The sequence below is a fragment of the Nansenia antarctica genome (genome assembly GCF_963989245.1).
Source record: "Nansenia antarctica genome assembly, chromosome: 3".
NCBI lineage: Eukaryota > Metazoa > Chordata > Actinopteri > Argentiniformes > Microstomatidae > Nansenia > Nansenia antarctica.
In genome coordinates this window covers 23,712,094-23,731,948 of record NC_137688.1, presented here as the reverse complement: position 1 = coordinate 23,731,948, position 19,855 = coordinate 23,712,094, and the positions used below count along the sequence as shown (strand labels likewise).

Sequence of the window (19,855 nt, the reverse complement as noted above, 5' to 3'; positions counted from 1 at the left end):
TGACTCAAGCTATCACTTTCAACACAATGTCCTGCTGATCAAACTGACTTCCGATAGCGGAGGCGCCCAGGAATGATTTCGATGTTTGTGTAACAGCTAAAGGGGGTAATCACATAGCTATAGGCCGACTTACTCGTACTCAGATACGGCATGGCAACTTAAAAAAAAAGAAAAAGGGAGAGCTTTGTGTCAAAATGTTAATAAATAAAAGTAATCTCTGAATTTATAGTGGGATGTGAAACTGAACGTTTTCAGTTTCTATGTAAATGTCTTGGTTTAGACATCTAATGGAACGTGAAAGTCGCTGCTTATACCCCCTTCTAAATAAAGGAGACAAAATCGAAAGATTTGTTTAGCATGGGGAATCTGCACATGGTCAAATGGAGACTAAAGGAAATTCAGACAATTCATTATCATGTCGTCATTACTGATCAAAGTGGCTCCAGGGGTCCTTGGGCATTTCTTGGGGGGGACAAACATTACACCAACAGTAGAGCATGAAAAAGGAACATTGTGCAGAATTGGTGGTGTGCTTTGATGGAAGAACGAAGCGAGCGGACAAAAGTTCTGCAAAAACTTCAAAAGAAACCTTTTTGTTTGTCTCTCTCTCTCTCTCTCTCTCTCGCTCGCTCTCTCTCTCTCTCGCTCTCTCTCTCTCTCGCTCTCTCTCTCTCTCTACTAATTGGCATGCCTAGTCTGACCTGTCCACACTCCACTTGTTTCTCTCTCTTTTCAGGCTACACCACTGCAGAGATTGGGGCCAATAATCACCCGCTAGAAACGCAGACGATATAGGACCCAAAAAAAATAAATAAAAACGTTCTAATGAGAAAAGATTCCTCCACCATGCAACCTTAGGCACCACAGCGAGGCTATTATGGGCCTTTAGAAAACCGGGGGGGGGGGGACTTGTTCGGGGGGTAGGTGTTCGGCTGCTGGGCTCAAAGAGAGGAGAGGCCCCTCCCTTGGTGGGCCAAGCCCTGCTACCTCCTCTGGGGAACAATGCTGGACAATCTTAATCCTCCGTGCCACATAATGAGCTGTAAGCTTTCCTTTCAGCACAGAAATGTCGCCCTGCTTACCGCTCTGATCACAGAGACAAACGCCCTCCAGTCCTATTCAGAGGCTCAGAACCACCTCCTCCCCGCTGCACCTCTAGGCTCTTCACCTCTCTCTCTCCCTATCCTGAAGTGCTGGAGGGGATGGTTAAAGTTGGAGTGCGGTACCCCTCCCGTGAGAATGGATGATGTAAGGTATGCGTTGGAGGACTCTTGTTGTTGCCGGTTGCTTAGATGTCGACGGCGGCGAATGCTTAGATGTTGATGGGCTTTTGTCGGCGTACAATTCTCACAGTGCCGTCGCATCGGAGGCAAGGAAGGCCCGTGGTGGAGGTGGTCGACGGGACAGATGGACAATTTCCCCCTCTCATTCCTTCAATGTTCCCAGCAAGCCCCCCCCCCCCCCCCCCACAGAGAGACCTACCCTTCCCTCCAACATTTGTCGAGAAGAACGAGTTACTGAAAACATCTAAAAAAAGACATAGCATGCTAACAGCATGACAAATGAACGCTTTTCACGGAGCATTTCAGCCCCACATTGTGGATACTTAAGACCCATTAAGTAGGGTTTGAGTGAGCTTGACTTACCCTGGCCCATTTTAACACATACAACAGCCGTCCCCAGACTCAAACAGAGCATGAAGGCAAACAGAAGAGGGGGGAAAAAGAAAAACAAAAGGCCCGAAACCAATTCAACTCCTGAGAGAAAGGAGACGTCCAACTGCATCTGAAGCATGTAGCGCTCCGACGGAGAAGCCTTTCTTCCCTTTGAGCGCCCGAGGTTGAGAGGGCTCTGGTCTGAGGAATCCATTAAAGTAGAATGACAGCTAATCGGCTTAAGGAGAGCGGATCTGTGGCCGGCCTCAAATGAAAGGTTTGGGGTCCCAAAACTGCATGTTACAGTTAAGCTCCCCCACTGGAGCTGCTAGAGCAACCCCCTGGGGGGAGACAAACGACCGGCCACTTCAGGGGATGATGGGACAATTACGCGTTACAAATTAATAAGCCTACTAAACAACCCGGGGAAAGCCCCGCTCCCTGGGACAAGCCAACACAACACCAGAACAATGCATCGCATCTACGTTTTTTGATGAGCATTCACATGTAGAAGAATTAGAGCATTTCAAATCCTTCAGAGAACAGGGGATTTCAAATCCTTCAGAGAACATTTGTGTCAACGTCTAGCAGTCTGCTCAGTCCAGTCAAATAGAATGTGACTATAATTTCTTCTCTTTTTTTCTAAATTTTTGCTGTTTCGGCATTTTGCTTGATCTTGTTTCCGTTTCTCTTGGTTTGGCAAAACGATGCAGAACGATGATGTGGGGTCTGTTGCCCTCCTATCCCCTTCCCCCCTCACACCCCTCTCTAAAACCCACAGGAACAGGCAGGCGTGAAATGGAGAACAGGGCCCCGTGTTGGGGGGTTAGGGGTTTGGTTGGGGGGGGGGCCTCTGTCCCTGCATCGCTGCCTCACTCACCGGTCAGTTTGTGTTTTCCTTTCCGGCCCTTTGAATAACTGCCTGCAAATAGCTTTGAAACCCGAACCTCCCCACTCCCACCTGTGGCATGGCAACCCCTCTGAACCGCCATGTTTACATTTCTGACTGTCCTTTTAAAATGGCATCTTCCTTTTTCCTCAGCAAGAGTAGAAAGAGTCTGTGACTCCGGAAGAGTCTGTGTCTCCAACAACATGATGGGTAACCAGCCATAGTTCTCAGTGTTGTTGAGGATAGTACGTAGAGGTTCAGTTGGCCACAACCAGCCAGAACTGTTCAACATAGACGACAGTACCATGTTCTAGTGGTCATCAATCAACCGGCATTATCTGTGCACTACGCTTACCTTGCACAAAAGAGATTTTAAAAAAAATACTCACATCAACACATGGTAGAAGATACCATAATTCATTGACATTCAAATGTTTACCATTCATTGTGTACAGGTATAATGGAAGTTCGGTATTGAAATTATTCAATATTGAAAGCTCTTAAAAAACAACTGAAGGGCTGAAAAAAATACACTTTCTGGCACAGTCCAAAACACCCAACACAAATGGGTCAGTGAGCTCCAACACAAAGAAGCGCAGAGGGCTCTTTTCCACTAGGATTCCTACAGCTCAGATTCTCTGGTTCCCCCGTTCCACTGGGTGCTCCTTCGCTGCTGCCTGCCACTCAGAGCCTGACCAGCCCCCCAGGCTGGTGGACACATGGCCACTGGGGATCAGTGAAGCACAAGTGAAGACTAATTTACCCATGCAGCCACACGCCACAAAGGCCCTGCTTTGCGAATTAAAGGGTGACAGGCAGGAGGGTTGGGAGTTAACATTCAACATCCGAAATAGGCTTTCTAGCTCCAACTACCCCAACACCAAGCTGTCTTTACCCGCCAAAACCTCTCCGTAAGTCCGCCAGTCATCTGCTGTCCTTTCCCCACCTCTGGCTGGTAAGGGGGCTGGGCTAGTTCAATATTGGACATGTTCCAGAAACTAGACTACTACGAAGGCACTACTATCACGCAGGTTTCTTGTTAACATATGTCTAAACTCAATCATCAAGCATTCAGTTAGAATAAATATTTTCCTTTCCAAATCAAATAAGAAAAACACAAAAATGGACAAAGATTATCCATGCATTTTTGCAAAATTACAGTAAAAGCCCTTTGTAACTTGACCACAGGATCTGAGTGCAGACCGTGGAAATGTAAAGTCCACAACCCCTTAGTCCTCAGCTGTGAGAGACAGCGAGAATGACGGCGAGGCCAGGAGTTGCTGTGCTGTCTGAGGGCGCTAGGCTCGGGCCTCTCTCTACTCTCTGATGAGACTCCAGATTTCTCAATTAAACTGCAGAAACCTGAGTCAATGCCTCCGAGCCTTCTTTTCAATTTATTCCCCATCTAATGGGATATCATGCAGAGAGCAGGGGAGCACCCCTGAAGGTCACCATATTGCTGGTAATAAGATCTGTTTTCTTAAGTTCTGCTCCGAGACAGCTGTGGAATCTGACACTTGCGTCATGGTGCGGAGAGAGAGGAGATTAAGGAGAACGGGCCCGTCCCCCGAGTTCTGCTTCCACTTCATTTACCTTTGAGCTCAAACTAACATGTCTTTCTCCCTGTGTGTTGTTTCAGTACAGACACAAGGTCGGCACACACAGTGAAACATGGATACATTCTGCCTGTACAGACAGGAATAGGCAGAGAGTTACAATGAGTAAGATCCATGTGACCATTACATGTCTGATGCACTTACACGTCCCTGAAAGCTGTCTACGATCCGCAGCAAGAGCTACATCTCACGCAGCACATAACCTAACAAATACCGTGTCATTAACTTCAATGCATACCGAGTTAGTGCATGGACCTATAACTGCATCACATAGCACATAGCCTACTTTCGGTAATGCTCTCACAAATAATGCATACCAGCGGTGCAGTTAAAGTGTCTATCACTGTTGTCCACAGCCCGGAGGAATGAAGACAGACATATAGAGGGCAGAGAGAGAGTGACATTGACCCTTGACCCCCCTCTATCGCCACTGTAAACAGTGATTACACCAGCCTTGCCAGTCTGTCAGTTTGAAGAGCAGTCTTATTCTGGCTCAACAGGAACACATGGCCAGTGGCACAGACAGACTGTTCATTAAAAAGTACAGTGACTATCAAATCAAACACATGTTTAAATAATACATAGCCATTAAACTGTTTGTATTAAGCCATTAAACTGTTTGTATTAAGCCATTAAACTGTTTGTATTAAGCCATTAAACCGTTTGCTACAATACTTTACAGTTATAACTGTTTGTTAATGGATTGAAAATGACTTAACAAATGATCATTCGTTTATAAAGTAGTTATAAATAATTTATAATGGGAACCTTAATGTACAGTGTTACTGTAATAGGTAAACTAATAGTAATACTAGATCCCTCAGGAGCACCCAAGTATGGAACCAGTTTCTCTTCTTGGCTTTTCTTGATACTTTTTTCAATAACGGATGCAGTGGGTGGTAATGTTAGACATTCACAGAGCTATTCCAGAAAGTAACTCAAGATAATAGCTAGAAGCAATTCTCAATCAAATATGTTGAAAGGTTATTTGACTCAGTCGCAAAATAAAGCCGGTGACAGGGGTTTGGAGGGTTCTATTTGAGCAATAACACTGTGCAGCACCAGGATGTCATACATCAACTAAACAACATCACAGTGACTAACGTCTAACGTGGGCCTTGAAGGGGCATCTACGTTCCTGTCTGTCTTTACGCTCTGACCCACACTCAGGAAGCTTTCCCTGGTGAACCTCTGAGAAGAAAAACAGCATGTCACGGGTAAAGGTTATCACTTCCCAAGTAGCCTCCCATACCCCATCCCCTTGAGGAGCAAGGTAAACAACCTTACCCCATCCCCTTGAGGAGCAAGGTAAACAACCTTTCCCCATGTGGTAGAGTACCTTCAGTTGCTACAATTGCAAGAGCAACAAAAACATATTGGACGTGTTGTAATGTATGTACTGTACGAGAGACTTGATGAACAATTCTGATGTAGGCTATGCATTTTCCTTTTATAACACAAATGACAAAAAAACGTGAACTTTCTAGCTTAGACGTAGACAAATAGATACAGGATCTGTCTCCCTATTCATCTAAGGCTAGGATCACTACCAGATGTTGGCACGGTTCAGGATGCTAGCGCCAGAGCAAGCTGCAAAAATCACCATAAATTGAGTCAAAGTCACTTCCAACAAGCTTCCGACACATCTCTATCCAACGCTCGCTTTTAGTCATGCTTGTATTGTCATCGCATCAGAACAATAAATCCAGTATCCCACAAATCACATCCTGCAGCTTCATAAGGTATGGTATAGGCTGCTACGGGTCCACTCGTATGAAACAGACATCAGGCAAATACTGTATCAGATAGTTGAAAGTGAATTGAAATTTGAAGTGTGCTTGACTTCGCTTTGGAGTTTCATTGGACTCGTCCATTGGGTCATCAACCCAGGCAAACTAAATCAAGCACAGCTCCCAAGTTTCGAGTATTTGACCGTCAAGTATTTGACCCTGGTTTGGTATGAAATTGTTCTGGACCACACAGTACCTCCTCTTCCTCCTATCCCCGGGCCTGTGAACTCTGTGCTTGGTTGTAAAACTCTAAATCTCCATCCACAATCCCCATGTGCTGTGAAGCCCATCCCCTGACAGAACAATCTCCAGTCATAACAAACCAGACCCTAAGGCAGGCATTAGTAAACAAACTGGGATGCTCGGATGGCAAGGGGAAATATAAATCTGTCACCATGGGCTGACGGCACTGTGTGTAGTAGTAGGGCATTCATTCATTCACAGACATGACAAAGTTGAGGGGTCGAGCGCGGGGGGGGGGGTATACACATACCAGGGAGCCAACAATGGCTGGGAAGTCGGAGGGAAGTCTGGACGGACGGACAGACAGACAGTGATGCCTTCACCAGCTGGATGGAGGAAGGGCAGGGCTCCAAAAGAACGCCTCTCATCACCGGTCACTTATCAGCATAACCCTGGGCTAACACTGGAATAATGCTGGGGAGTGTTTCATAGACGCATATGTCTGGTTTACAGACACAGGGAAACGCCATGGTCGGTCAGATGGCAGGATACACACACACACACGCACACACACACACACACACACACACACACACACAGAGAGAGAGACACTCAGAGACACACAGACACACACACACACACACACACACGCACACGCACACACACACACACACACACACACACACACACAGACACAGACACAGACACAGACACAGACACACATGCACGCACACTAGATTCATTTACGTGACCATCTTGAATCTTTCGAGAAATCCTTCAACCTACATCCTAAGATCTCTGGCCAACGTGGTCTGCTGTGACTGTCTCTGTGGTCCATCAGCCACGTCAGCGTGATGTATGTTCTACCAGCCATTCATATGTAATGGTCTTGTCAGAGGCTTATTGCACCTCATACAAATGCAATGAATCATATTCAATTTGAGATGTGAATGAAAGCTTGACCATAATAGCGATCTAAGGTTACGTTAGCTCAGAGTCATAACAGACTTTCTGCCTTCCTTCTCTGGAGTGTCGGGCTTCGGTGCCTGACCCCTGCATGTAATAAAGCAGCTTTTGGCTCCCTGTGGTCCCAGTGGCGGACACACTGATATCCGCCACCTATTAAAACAGACATGCAAGGAGAAAGAAATGCAAAAGGAATCTTTTAATTTCCCTCAAAAATCGTGAACGAGTGTCGTCACAGAGCTCTCTGACTGGCTTCTGTGCCAGGAAGAACAGTAGATCTTTTGTGCGATCGAATACGATAAAGTGTGAAAGGAAAACTGTGAAAATATTTATACAATTGAAATGTGGTCCGTGAAAGAAGGACCTGGCAAAGCCGAGAAATGAGAGGTAATTGGAAAAACGTGTCAAATAGACTTGAGTTCGAAAACCTGCAGATTAAAATCAATAAGTCTACATCCGTCCAGGTGTGTGGGGTAGTTAGTTCTCTTCCATTTCCAACTGTCATGCAGACACGTCAGACAGACCATTATTGGGACCACACAAGAGAAGCGTGGATTCATCCCATATTCCCATGCCCTTCTCTCCTTATTCATTATGCAGATTGGTCCAGCTAAAAAAATACATGTCACCACGGCCAATATGAAGTGGTTCTCTGTGGGGATCTCGTGGCATGATTGGTCGCTCGGATTACATGAAATGTTTCTCATCCACATTCTTCTTCTTCGCATTCATGATTCACGACGGCTATAAACCACAAAGGCTCAAACTAGGGCTCTTACAATTACCTGACCCTGGCCTGTTTAACATGCATGTTCCCGCAACTTCAATGGAACTCCTCCGATTGGCCCTCTTGAATGCTGCTCATTCCTGCCACGTAAACAACATGCCAACGGAGCTTGGGTTACACCGGAGGAGGAGGCGAGCCAACAAAGAGATTAGAAAACAAGACCGGAGTTCAAGAGGCCTGACTAAACGGCATCTGCAGGCCTGTGTCGGTACTTCAAAGGGCGGGCTGGCACCCAGCATTGGGGAGTGGGGGGGGGGGTGGGTGGGAGTTAGGAGGAGCAGCTGCTGCTGAGGTCATTTGGGCAGCTGCCTCTCCCCACACCTCCCCACACCTCCCCAGGCCCAGGCAGCCATCACTTCACGTCTTCAGAGAACCACGCTTCACGTCTTCAGAGAACCACGCTTCACGTCTTCAGAGAACCACGCTTCACGGCCGTTCACAGATATTCTTGTTTTTGACTATTTCAAACTCCTTCTCATCCTCAAACCTCCGAATAGTTCACCTTCTCTGTCACTCTCTCACAGATGCACGCACACACACGCACATAGATACACACGTGCACATACACACACACGCGCACATACACGCACACATATATACACACACGTGTGCACACACACACACGCAAGCGCACACACACACGTGCACACACATGTGCACACACATGTGCACACGCGCACGCACGCACACACGCACGCACGCACATACGCACACACGCACACACACACACACACACACACACACACACACACACACACACACACACACACACACACACACACACAGTTTCCTACAGGACATGACTAAAGTTTCATGGGCTAATCCCAATATATATTCGCTCATGACAGGAAACTGCTTACTGCACAGGCTCTACTGTAGGTTCTGGGTTCAGGGTGAAATAAAGCAGGTAAGTACGCATGTTCACCCACAAACTCTGGCCTAGGCCAAATAATGACCACAGCCACAACACAAACAGCCCATTCATTGCAGTGGCAGAGCTTTCTCCAGTCAGTTCTGCTCCTTTGTCTAGAATTACATGGGGTTGATTAGAGCAACAGATAAAAGGCCAATCAATCTGGTCGGGCTAATCTGGTCCTGGCAAGAGGCTGAGCCAATGGGAGGGTCTGCAGGGGTAATGGTTCAACAGCTCTTCTTATAGCATTGTAACTGCCATTGGCACCTGGTCCCATCATAGATTTTTACTTACGATGACTGATGTATAGACGATTCACTTACTTTAGAGAAATGTACTTGTTGTAAGTCGCTTTGGATAAACGTAAAAAATGTACATGTAAACATGTACATGTAATAGAAGGTAGAAGGGTTCTTCACTTAGTAGTAATGGGCCAATGGGAGGGTCTGTCAATAGTAATGGGCCAATGGGAGGGTCTGTCAGTAGTAATGGGCCAATTGGAGTGTCCATCAGTGTAAATGGTCCAATGGGAAGTTCTAGCAGGAGTAATGGTCCAATGGGAAGTTCTAGCAGGAGTAATGGTCCAAGGGCTCGTCAGTGGTCACAGCCAGGCCAATGAGAGGGTATCAGACGTAAAGGTGTAACGAAAGTGGCCATGATGATGTAATGGGAGGATCCGTCCATGGAGTTGTCTGAGTCCCCCCCCCCCCGTCTGCCTCTGTCCCAACAGCAGCCCCTCAGCCCCACAGTTCAAACACGTTTCTGTTTAGGCTGATGGAGGACTTGTTTGTATTTCCAAAAAGTGCAATAATTGTTGCCAGTACTGCTTTTACGATATTAGTTATGTGTAGACATCTGTCTGAGCATGTTCATTACAACATTTTCCCAAGTTGTTAGGACACTAGTCAGACTTGAATAATGACCGTCTTAAGAAAACAACTCTCCACCGGATCAGGCTCTGGCAGAGAGAATAAGCACACTCCAAGCTAGTCCAAACACACACACACGCACACACGTACACACGTACACACGTAGCCTACACACGTACACACGTACACACGTAGCCTACACACGTACACACGTACACACATAGCCTACACACGTACACACGTACACACGTATACACGTACACACACACGTACACACGTACACACGTAAACACACACACACACACACTCTCTCTCTCTCTCTCTCTCTCTCTCTCTCTCTTCATGAGATGAGGGTTCACGTCCTTAAATAGTTGGGGTAAGAGGGAGGGAGAGCAGTCACAAGACTAGCCCATGGATGGATGCCCCCCTCCATCACAGCGTCCGTCTCTCCCCAGGACACCTTACCTAATTAGGCTCTGATTCATTAGATAGACAGCCAAGTCTCTCAGGCCCCACTCTCCTCTCCCCCTCTACTCTCCTCTGCCCCTCTACTCTCCTCTCCCCCTCTACTCTCTTCTCCATTAATCTCCTGTTCTTCATTCGTCTCCTGTTCTCTCTTCACCTCCCTCTCCCCTCCCCATTCCTTCCTCTCTTTACCTCAATTGTTCACCCCTTTTCCTCTCCTCCCCTTCTCTCCTCTCTTTACCTCTCCTCTTCACCCCCTCTCCCTCCCCTTTCCTCCTCTCTTTACCTCTCCTCTTCACCCCCTTTCCTCCCCTTCCCTCCTCTCCTCTCCTCTGCTCTCTCCTTAGCACACAGACATGACACAGCTATAACAACACCTGAACACAGCAGCCCACAGACAGGGGGGGGGTGGTGGTGTGTGTGTGTGTGTGTGTGTGTGGGGGGGGGGGTCGGTGAGAACTAAAGAAGAACTGTGCTATTTCTGTGTCCTATTTTGTCAAGTTCAAGTCAAGTTCACTGGTTTCTGCTTGGCTGACATGGCAGGGGTGATTCTATAACGTTACCATGTTTTCTGGCTGAGGAACTATTCCACTGAGAAGTGAAACCTCTGAAACCTACAACTGAGATCCAGACCTGGGATAAAAAATAGTATTTGTTTTCTTTTAAAAAGCCTGGCTTTTTGTAACGTGCATTTTAATTCAACGTGCCTGGTATAATTAAATCAATTGAATCCAGTGCTCTTCTCTCACCCATGCTGCTCTGGGCATCAACACACACACACACGTAGTTGAAATGAAACAAATGCTATTTCATCTCTATTCATCAACACACGGGAGCCAGCCACGGGAGAGATAGACGCTCTGTACTGGACGGCTGGGTGGGGGAGGTGGACGGCTGGGTGGGGGAGGTGGAGGAGCTGTACGGCTGGGTGGGGGAGGTGGAGGAGGTGGACGGCTGGGTGGGAGAGGTGGAGGAGGTGGACGGCTGGGTGGGGGAGGTGGAGGAGGTGGACGGCTGGGTGGGGGAGGTAGACGGAGCAGATGAAGGTCGACTCACCGATGACGATCAGGGTGTAGTTGATGTTGACGTTGCCGAAGCCGTTGGTGGCCTTGCAGATGAAGGTTCCGGCATCCTCCGCCTCCACGTCTTTGATGCGCAGGGCCTGCTGCAGCACGCGGAAGCGCATCCAGCCGCTGTGGATATTGCGGCCGTCCTTGGTCCACATGATGAGGGGCGGCGGGTCGCTCTCCACCGGACACTGCAGCTTCATGGTACGGCCCAGGCGCACTGTCTGCCTGTGGGCGATCTTCTCCGCCACGCGGGGGGGGCCTGCGCCACAGGGTGGGGGGGGGGGGGGAGATGGATACAGAACGTTACTACGGGAAACGTATTAGATTGGACCAATATGGAAATATGGAAAACAATCAGTATTTCTGGTGTTCTACCAGCTATTGGTAGAGATTGAGAGATCAAGCGTACCTTAAGTACCATAGAAAAGAAAAGGAATGAGGGCTATTTTGAGTGACCCAGGTTCTGATAGCTTCAAACTGTTTCAGCCAATACAAAACAACAACCTTGAACAGTAGCTGCCTGGCGTGCTCTGATTCAGGGATTAGCAAGACAGAGTGTCTGTGAGGGAACATGACGATCAAACGAAGGGAGAGGGGGAAGATGAAGAGAAGAATGAGTAACAGCAAGGGATGAAGGCAGAGAGAAAGACAGAGAGAAAGACATAGAAGAGGGATTTGCTTTATCACTGGTCTTCTGTTTCATGTTCATTCTCTGCTCTTAAATAAAGACAATGCGAGACGTTTAGTTTCAGCATTCTGTAACAGACTCTTGTGAGCTGCATGTCTGAATCTTGGCTTATCTTACAGCATAAATCACATTTTGTCTGATGCACAGGCAGAGACGTTTACACCCAGTTCAGTCCCTGGCCACAGGGTTAACGTAGCTTTACTGCATCGTAACTTGCACATCTTGAACCTCTCATGCTGCCAATCATGAGATGGACAGATAGAGAGAGAGGGAAAAGGGGGGGGGGGGGGGTTGGAGAAGAGAGAGGGGTGAGAGAGAGTGAGGGAAAGAGAGTGAGATAGTGAGAGTTAAAGCAAGACAAAGTGAGAGAGACAGGGCATGGGGGGAGGGAGGGAGGGAGGGAGAGAGACAGGGCATGGGGGGAGGGAGGGAGTGAGAGATGGTGCCAGTGTCTCCTTCCCCTTGCTATTGCCCAGCTAGCCTCTCATGTGGTTAGTGTTAGCCGCCTGTAGCGCTGTGTCTCTCTGTGGTGCGAGGCTTCCTCAGCCCACACACTACATGGCTCACTCCCTGTCGGAGGCTGGAGGCAGGAAATTGATAGTGTCACTGTTTATGTCTGTGGGGAAATGGTAACCGCTGTCCGTTGTCAGCTAGCCATGTCGCCCAAGCCCAGATCCTCAGCTACTGGGCCAATATTTGTGTTGTTTTTTATGTCCTAATCTTACTATCCTGTTAGTGTCACCATCACTTATATAGTGGTTTCTGTTCTGCTCAATTGTTGTCAAACGGTTTTATTTCTTTTTCGTATGTGTCTTTTATTTACTCTTTTATTATCGTGAGACTTTACATCAAGTTTGATTTGATCTGATCTCACTTTGTTTTGGGTTCCAGTCCCCCACTACAATGTTAATGTGGATGATCATTCCACCAAAGGGTTAACGTATCTTTTATGTACTATTTTACAGGACATGTCCTCAGGAACAGCCAGAGCTCATTCCTCAATTCTGCAACTCACGCTCACGGCGGTTAGCATGAAGCTAATTCTGGATTTGATTCATATGACTGGCATGAAACACTGCCTGATGGGCCTTGTCATGAGAAACATATGTGGAAAACGATCCGAACGAGGCAGTCATTTAGGTTGGTGTCATTGGTTTGGCTCACGGTTGAAAGTAGTGATCTTGCCCACTGTTCCGCTTTTATTGTCACGCCCTCCTATCATGTTCAATCATCTGGAAATCTGTCTCAGCCAATCATTTCACAGAAAAATGAGAGGGGGAGTTTTCTTCCGAGAGGGGACGACGGGCACTGCCGTGGGCACACTGCTGTGAGAGAGAGTGAGCGAGTGGTGGACATTTTTAATAGGTTGAAAGTGTAAAAAAAAAAAAGAAGAAATTAGTCACAGTCAGGAATTCGCTGGAGCTCTTTTCTCCGCCCTCCGCCCCCGCCCCCCAACCTCCCCCTTACAACCTACCTCCCTCCTTTCTTCTACCGCATGGCTTTCTCATCAGACGCAAGCTCAAGTAAAACCTTCCTGGTTGGGACTTTTCACAGATTGAAATCTCATTCTCTCTGTGTGGAGGCCTGTAGTCCCATATGCCTCTGTCTCTCTCTTTCTCTCTTCATCTCTCTTTCTCTCTTCATCTCCCTCTCTCTCTCTCTCTCTCTCTCTCTCTCTCTCTCTCTCTCTCTCTCTCGCCATCTCTCTCTCTTCCCCCCCCCCCCCCCCTGCTGATTTATGGCTGGCCTGCTCCTGCTCCGGGCCTTCTGTTTGACTGAGAGGCCCGGAGCCAGGGCCCAGCGAGAACCGCACCATGACCGCGACCGCACCTCCCCGAGATCACAGGAGCGAGACCCAAACTGCAACTCCACAGTCACCAGTTAGCCTCCCAGATTTCCAGTCCCTCTCCTTCTCTCTCTCTCTGCTGGCAAAGTGATGCATTGAACATACAGCAGACGACTCACAGAGGAGCTCAGTCTACTCCTGCAGCCACGGGTGGAATTAGTAGAATACCTTTTAATCTCTCTCTGGAGGGATTGAAACAGAAACAACCCCAACCATTTTTTTCTTCTTTCTCTTTTATCATGAGATTGTGGATCAGTGTGTTTCTGTGTATGTTTATGGAAATGCATGTGAATAATGTTTTACTGTGTGAATGTGTGTATATTGTGTGTGTGCATACATGCGTGTGTGTGTGTGTGTGTGTGTGTGTGTGCATGCGTATGTGCATGTGTGCGTGGCATGTGTCTAAGGGAGCAGAGGGAATTGCGGGGAGAGGAAATTGCAGGCTGGACTCTTTAAAACACAATCTGTTTTGTCCATTCAACCTAAATGCATTCCCCTATGTTGCGGCTGGCTCCGTTCGGTGGATCTGAGGTACCTTAAAGAGGCTTCCTCCTCCCTGTTCTTCCCTCCTCTCTATGGATATCTCTTATAGCCACATATGCCCTTTTCATTCTTTCCCTTTTATGGCATACTGGCTTAAGGTAGCATGTGTGGAATGCCTACTAATGACGGGAAAAAGTCAAAGCCAAAAAATTCCCAGCAAGGCCAACAAATGTATCATTCGTAACAGTCTACTCAAATCAACTCTGCCCACCAGCCAATGGTGCCTCTGGGACTGACTGGGTTCAAATCCTGGTCATCCTCGGGCCACAAGACTGTGTTAGCCCTCTGCGCTAAAGCCAAGGCATTGGTTAGTGGGAAGGTAACGTAAGTGTGATTCACCATTAGGTATGAATGGCCCTGTGTCCTGGTGAGTCTGGGCACTGATCTTGGACTGGAAGTGAAAACCCCCTACAGATACCGTGGATATTAGGCCTCTGAGTCAGACAGGGACCTTGGGTCATAAAAGAGGCCAATGCACAACATTTTTATTGGCAGGTTTCTTGATCTGGAAAGGGAGTTGGGGATCTGTGGAATGCTTTTGATTAGGAACTCTTAAACAGGACTTAAACAGTGATATGCTGTGTGTGCCAGTGTGCTCACCTTTAGAGGGAGGTCAGGGTGAGCCTGGTGTTGATGTCCTACCACAACATCCTGGTACCTTCTGTACGGTCAAGAGACACAGGAAATGTGGAACTACAAAGATTGTGCTACAAACAGGGGGACTACAAACATGGCGCACACAGCTATATCCCAAATGTCATGAGCACTATGAGGATTGCAGGGAATTGATATTCAAAATGATGATGTAAATAGCTGAAATATTATATATAATAACAAACAATATGGACCAAAGCAATGAATTTGGACTGAAACACAATGTTAAAATAATAAAAATGCAATAAATAAACCAAACTAATAACCTACAATTTAAAGACCATTATGTAGCCAGAGGGGAAATAAGGACATGGATTGCAGTTTTGCAATAGCAACCAGCGAGGTTGGACCTGGTCATGACACAATTGGGATGGTGTTAGATAACTGTGCTTGGGGTGCAAAATACATATTGTAGTACTAGTACCCAGGACAACAGCAGAGCTCTCTACAGGGATAGATCCGGCTGTTCGTATTCCACTCTCACTGCCAATCCATCAGTAAGTCAGGAGAATTTCCACTATTCACACATGCGCACGCACGCACACACACACACACACACACACACACACTTAAAATCGGCACAGGGCGGTTTATACAGCACGTAACATGTAAACTTTGACATTAGAGACACACTCACACGCACACACACACACACACACACACACACACACACACACACACACACACACAGAGCTCTGTGTAGTCTGTCTCTCCATGAGAACAGGCTTTCACACACAGTCAGGAACGTTAGGGAAAGAGGAGGTGGGGAAACGGACAATACAGTTCATTCCACAACAAAGGGGATAACCGTTGTCTCATTGGAAAAGCCAAGACACACTTCCACTCTTCCACACAGACATCCATATAGCTACATAAACACTCCAGCCTCCGCTCCCTCTCTGCTTTCTCATAGCCCTGGGTGACAGGGCCCAGAGTGATGGTTACACATTTAGGCAGACCACACCGCCTCCTCTACCACAGGTAAAGAGCGCTCATTTCCACCGCTGTCAATAGGTCAATTGCTCCCAATTGGTAAAGCTTGACAGTTAACACCGGCCCCCGGGGGGCTGGAGTTGGATACGTTTACACTGAGCTCTGTTATCTTAGTGCGCGGCACACTCTCGCTGTGTTACACTACACCTCCACAAAAGGGACTTGTTTGAAAGGAATTTTGGTTGCAGAGGCCCTCCTTAATTACATAATAATGCTGAGAAAAAGTAGCTGCAATCCAAACAAGCGCGTGGTGGGTGTAAGGCCGCTGGACAGCATTGCCTTCACATTGGCTAGGTGGTGGTAGCAAGGCAAGAGGGGGATAAGCAGAGAGAGGGAAGGATAGAGGGGGTAAAAGAGAGAGGAGAGATAGATATATAGAGAGAGCGAGAGAGAGAGTGAGAGAGAAAGAGACAGAGAGAGAGAGAGAGAGACAGAGAGAGTGTGAGAGAGAGTGAGAAAGAGTGAGAGAGAGAGTGAGAGAGAGAGAGAGAGAGAGTAAGAGAGAGAGAGAGACAGAGAGAGAGAGAGGGATGAGAGAGAGAGAGAGAGAGCGAGAGAGAGTGAGAGAGAGAGAGAGACAGAGAGAGAGCGAGAGAGAGAGTGAGAGAGAGAGACAGAGAGAGAGCGAGAGAGAGAGCGAGAGAGAGAGACAGAGAGAGAGTAAGAGAGAGAGTAAGAGAGAGAGACAGAGAGAGAGAGAGAGACAGAGAGAGAGCGAGAGAGAGAGTGAGAGAGAGCGAGAGTGAGAGAGAGAAAGAGGGATGAGTAGTCCAGTCCTGGCTGACGGCCTCAGGGTTAGCAGCACAGTGTTCTGGGAAAGCCGAGGGGTGTTGGGCCCTGAGCGGATCATGTTGCCACGCCGACCAGTCAGCAGATTCCGCAGAGTCTTTAAAGTTCCCCTGGCTGTGTTCAGGAGGGGGGCGAGGTCCTCAGGACAGAGTGGCACGCCAAATTAAACATCAGTGCCAGTGACGCTCCTGCTCTCCTCACTCATGTCTGTCATGTGTCATGTTTGAATGGGGCAGTCATGTACTGACCGGGTAAAGCCTGAGACGTTTTGTCAGAGAGTTTGCTCATCTTTCACACCGGACGCCATGTTAGTCTTTGAGTCAGAAGTCTTTGAGTGTTTTGAAAAGCACTATATAAATAAAACATATTATTATTATTATTATTATTATTATTATTATTAATAATAACGCATTGCTGTATATTATATATGGCCCTGGGTAAAGCTTGCCTTGGTGAGTTGAAAACACACATACATATGTACAAATGTCCAGGGTGGTAGAAAGAACACGTTTAACAAAGTCAGAGACTCATCATCTCCATTGTGGTTCTTGTGAACTACTAAGACATATGACGTGGAAAGCTTGGTAATAGTCTAGGCGGTGTTTTAGTAAGAGATGTCACCATGAGAACCGTGGGCAGGACTCGGGCCAGACAGACACTCACAGTCCTTTCTCAATAATACCACAGTCCCAACGCCATTGTTCTCCCAGCTCTGGGGTAATGGATGCCAGTTAGCTGAGAACTGGATGAAACCCAGCCCCCCCGCAATTAACACTTGTTTTGTCCAAAGAATCTATTCAACCGCAAGCGCACCTGTCTTTTCAGGAGTGAAAAAACAAAAAACAAAAAAACCTAACTAAAACAAATGTTGCAATAAGGGAAAGGTAAGTGAAAAAAATGTTTCAGGAGCGTTTGAGAGAAAAACGTCCAACCGAAAGGCCAAGAACCTGAGGGAGTTTTTTTTTTTTTTTTTTTAATGGATAGCATTCTTCCAAAGGTTATAAAGTATTTTACTGGAACCCAGTGGAAGAAAACTTGGGCTCGAATGACAATTATCCAGATGTATTGGAAGGAAAAGGAGCGATAAAAAAACCCCAACCAACATAAAGTGTGTAGCCTAGATAATACCCATTCCCAAGCCTGTGACCTGAGTCTGCAAAAGAGAGGGAAGGAGCGTACACACGCACAGACACACACACACACACACACATACTGTACAACCACACAGTGCATGCACACACACACACCCACAAAAACACAGACACACTTTGTTTTACACTACCACTGTGGGGGCTTTAAACAGTATTTCACTGGGGGTGGCTACACATGACCTCCGTAAAGAAACCATCCCCCTCTCCAGCTGCAGCGGGTGCCTTGAGAGAGAGAGAGAGGGGGGGGGGGGGTCTGACCATTTCATCCAACCTTCCCCATTGGCCTAAATCAATGAGTAGGCAATAACATCGCTCACAGGACTAGAGCGCAAGACTGACTGAGGTAAATAAATTATATGATGTAAGTTAAAAGCATTGTAGAGAAAGGAGTACTGCGTGGAGGTAAACACTGCATCCAAAGTTGTAATGAAAGTGCTCTTTGATTTAGGGGTCAACTATACACACACACACACGCATTCACGCACGCACACACACGCACACACACACACACGCACACACGCACACACGCACACACGCACACACACACACACGCACACACACACACACACACACACAACCATAGGACGAGTATGGAAAAAAACAGGAGGCTATAAATGGTCAGCATTTCTAAGTGTTGCTGTCAACACAGTACCGTAGGTTCTTAGTTCCAGGAAGAGCTTGTCATGTATTTAACTGCATTGAACTGTATGCGGCTTGACTTATAATGATGTGGAGCCAGAGACGTAATTAAAGATATCTTCTCTAAGTGGTGTTGGTATATCTGAATGTTATGGAGAGGTGATGAATGGCAGAATCAAGGCCTCGGTTAGGCCTATAAGTGTGTGTGTGTGTGTGTGCACTCCTCTCCATAGACAGAGAACTGATATCAGGGAGGTTAATGTGTAACAGCAGCTGCCTCTAGCACACTGATAGTGGCCAGTCTAGCCCTCAACTCGAGCATGCCTTGTCACACTTCCCCTGGGCCTTATCTGCTAGGCACATGGCGCTTACCCCCCCACCCCCTCCTGATAGGCCAGACCAGACTAGCACCTGCCGTGGCCTGCTCCACCAATCACAGGTCAATATTTGATCTAGAGGAGCCGTCTGTTTGTCCCCATAAAGACAGCGCAAATAGAAGGAGACCGAGAGGTCTGAGTTTATAAAGCTGTTAATCTATCTTTGGCATCTCCAAAAACTCCAACTCAGAGATTGGCATACTCAACCTAGACCTAGATTTGGACGTTCTCTTCAGACTTGGGTTGTCTTGAAATAACATTAGGAAAGAAAAGCTCCTTCAAGGCAAGTATTTGAAGAACAAAAAATAAATCCACTGCTATTTTGACCCAGATCTGCTTTCCTCTCCCACATAATATCCTCCTCCACCTGCGTTTCTGGTCTACTGGGTGGAGTGTCCTGCATTCTTCTCCTTCTGCAACCCCCCCCCCCCCCCCCCACTCCCTTCTCCCCTCTCTCTCACACCCATATGTACCCCTCCCCGACCCCTGCCTCCCACATTCCACACCGGGTCTCAGCCATGACCGAGCCAATTTGTTCTGCACAGCTCTCTTGTCTCCGTCAGAGGAGGGGGTTTCATCCAAAACCTCCACAGTCGATTGACGGGGTCAAATGGACCCGGACACAGTGAGGATGATTGCCTTCCTCTGGGACGCATTTGAATGATGTGTGTGTGTGTGTGTGTCTGAGTGATGTGTGTGTGTGTGTGTGTGTGTGTGTCTGAGTGATGTGTGTGTGCATCCTGGTCCGGAGACGAGCGCTGAGCGACTTGCCCTTCCTCATCTTGTACCAATCACTGATCTCCACTTATGAGGAGGAGGCCAACACATAGAAGAGGAAGGGAAGTCTATTCAAAGGGTAACGGTGAAGGAAAAACAATATGTAAACATAAGAGTTTCATCTAGACAAAATGGAGGTCAAAACATAAAACTGACTGACAAAACTATGTTAAGCGCTTCTGAGAACGACAGCCG

At 47.4% G+C, this 19,855-nt stretch overlaps 1 protein-coding gene across 2 annotated transcripts in view; it reads right to left on the bottom strand.

Moving 5' to 3' along the window:
* fgfrl1a (fibroblast growth factor receptor like 1a) overlaps positions 1 to 19,855 on the bottom strand; it is a 43,673-nt gene that overhangs the window by 14,250 nt on the left and 9,568 nt on the right. Inside the window, exon 3 of one of the 2 annotated variants that reach the window (XM_080525411.1) lies at positions 11,190 to 11,462. The exons of the other annotated variant lie outside the window; for it this stretch is intronic. Within the exon in view, the coding sequence (XP_080381537.1) occupies positions 11,190 to 11,462 (273 nt within the window). The remainder of the gene's footprint in view (positions 1 to 11,189; positions 11,463 to 19,855) is intronic. 2 annotated transcript variants of the gene reach the window in all.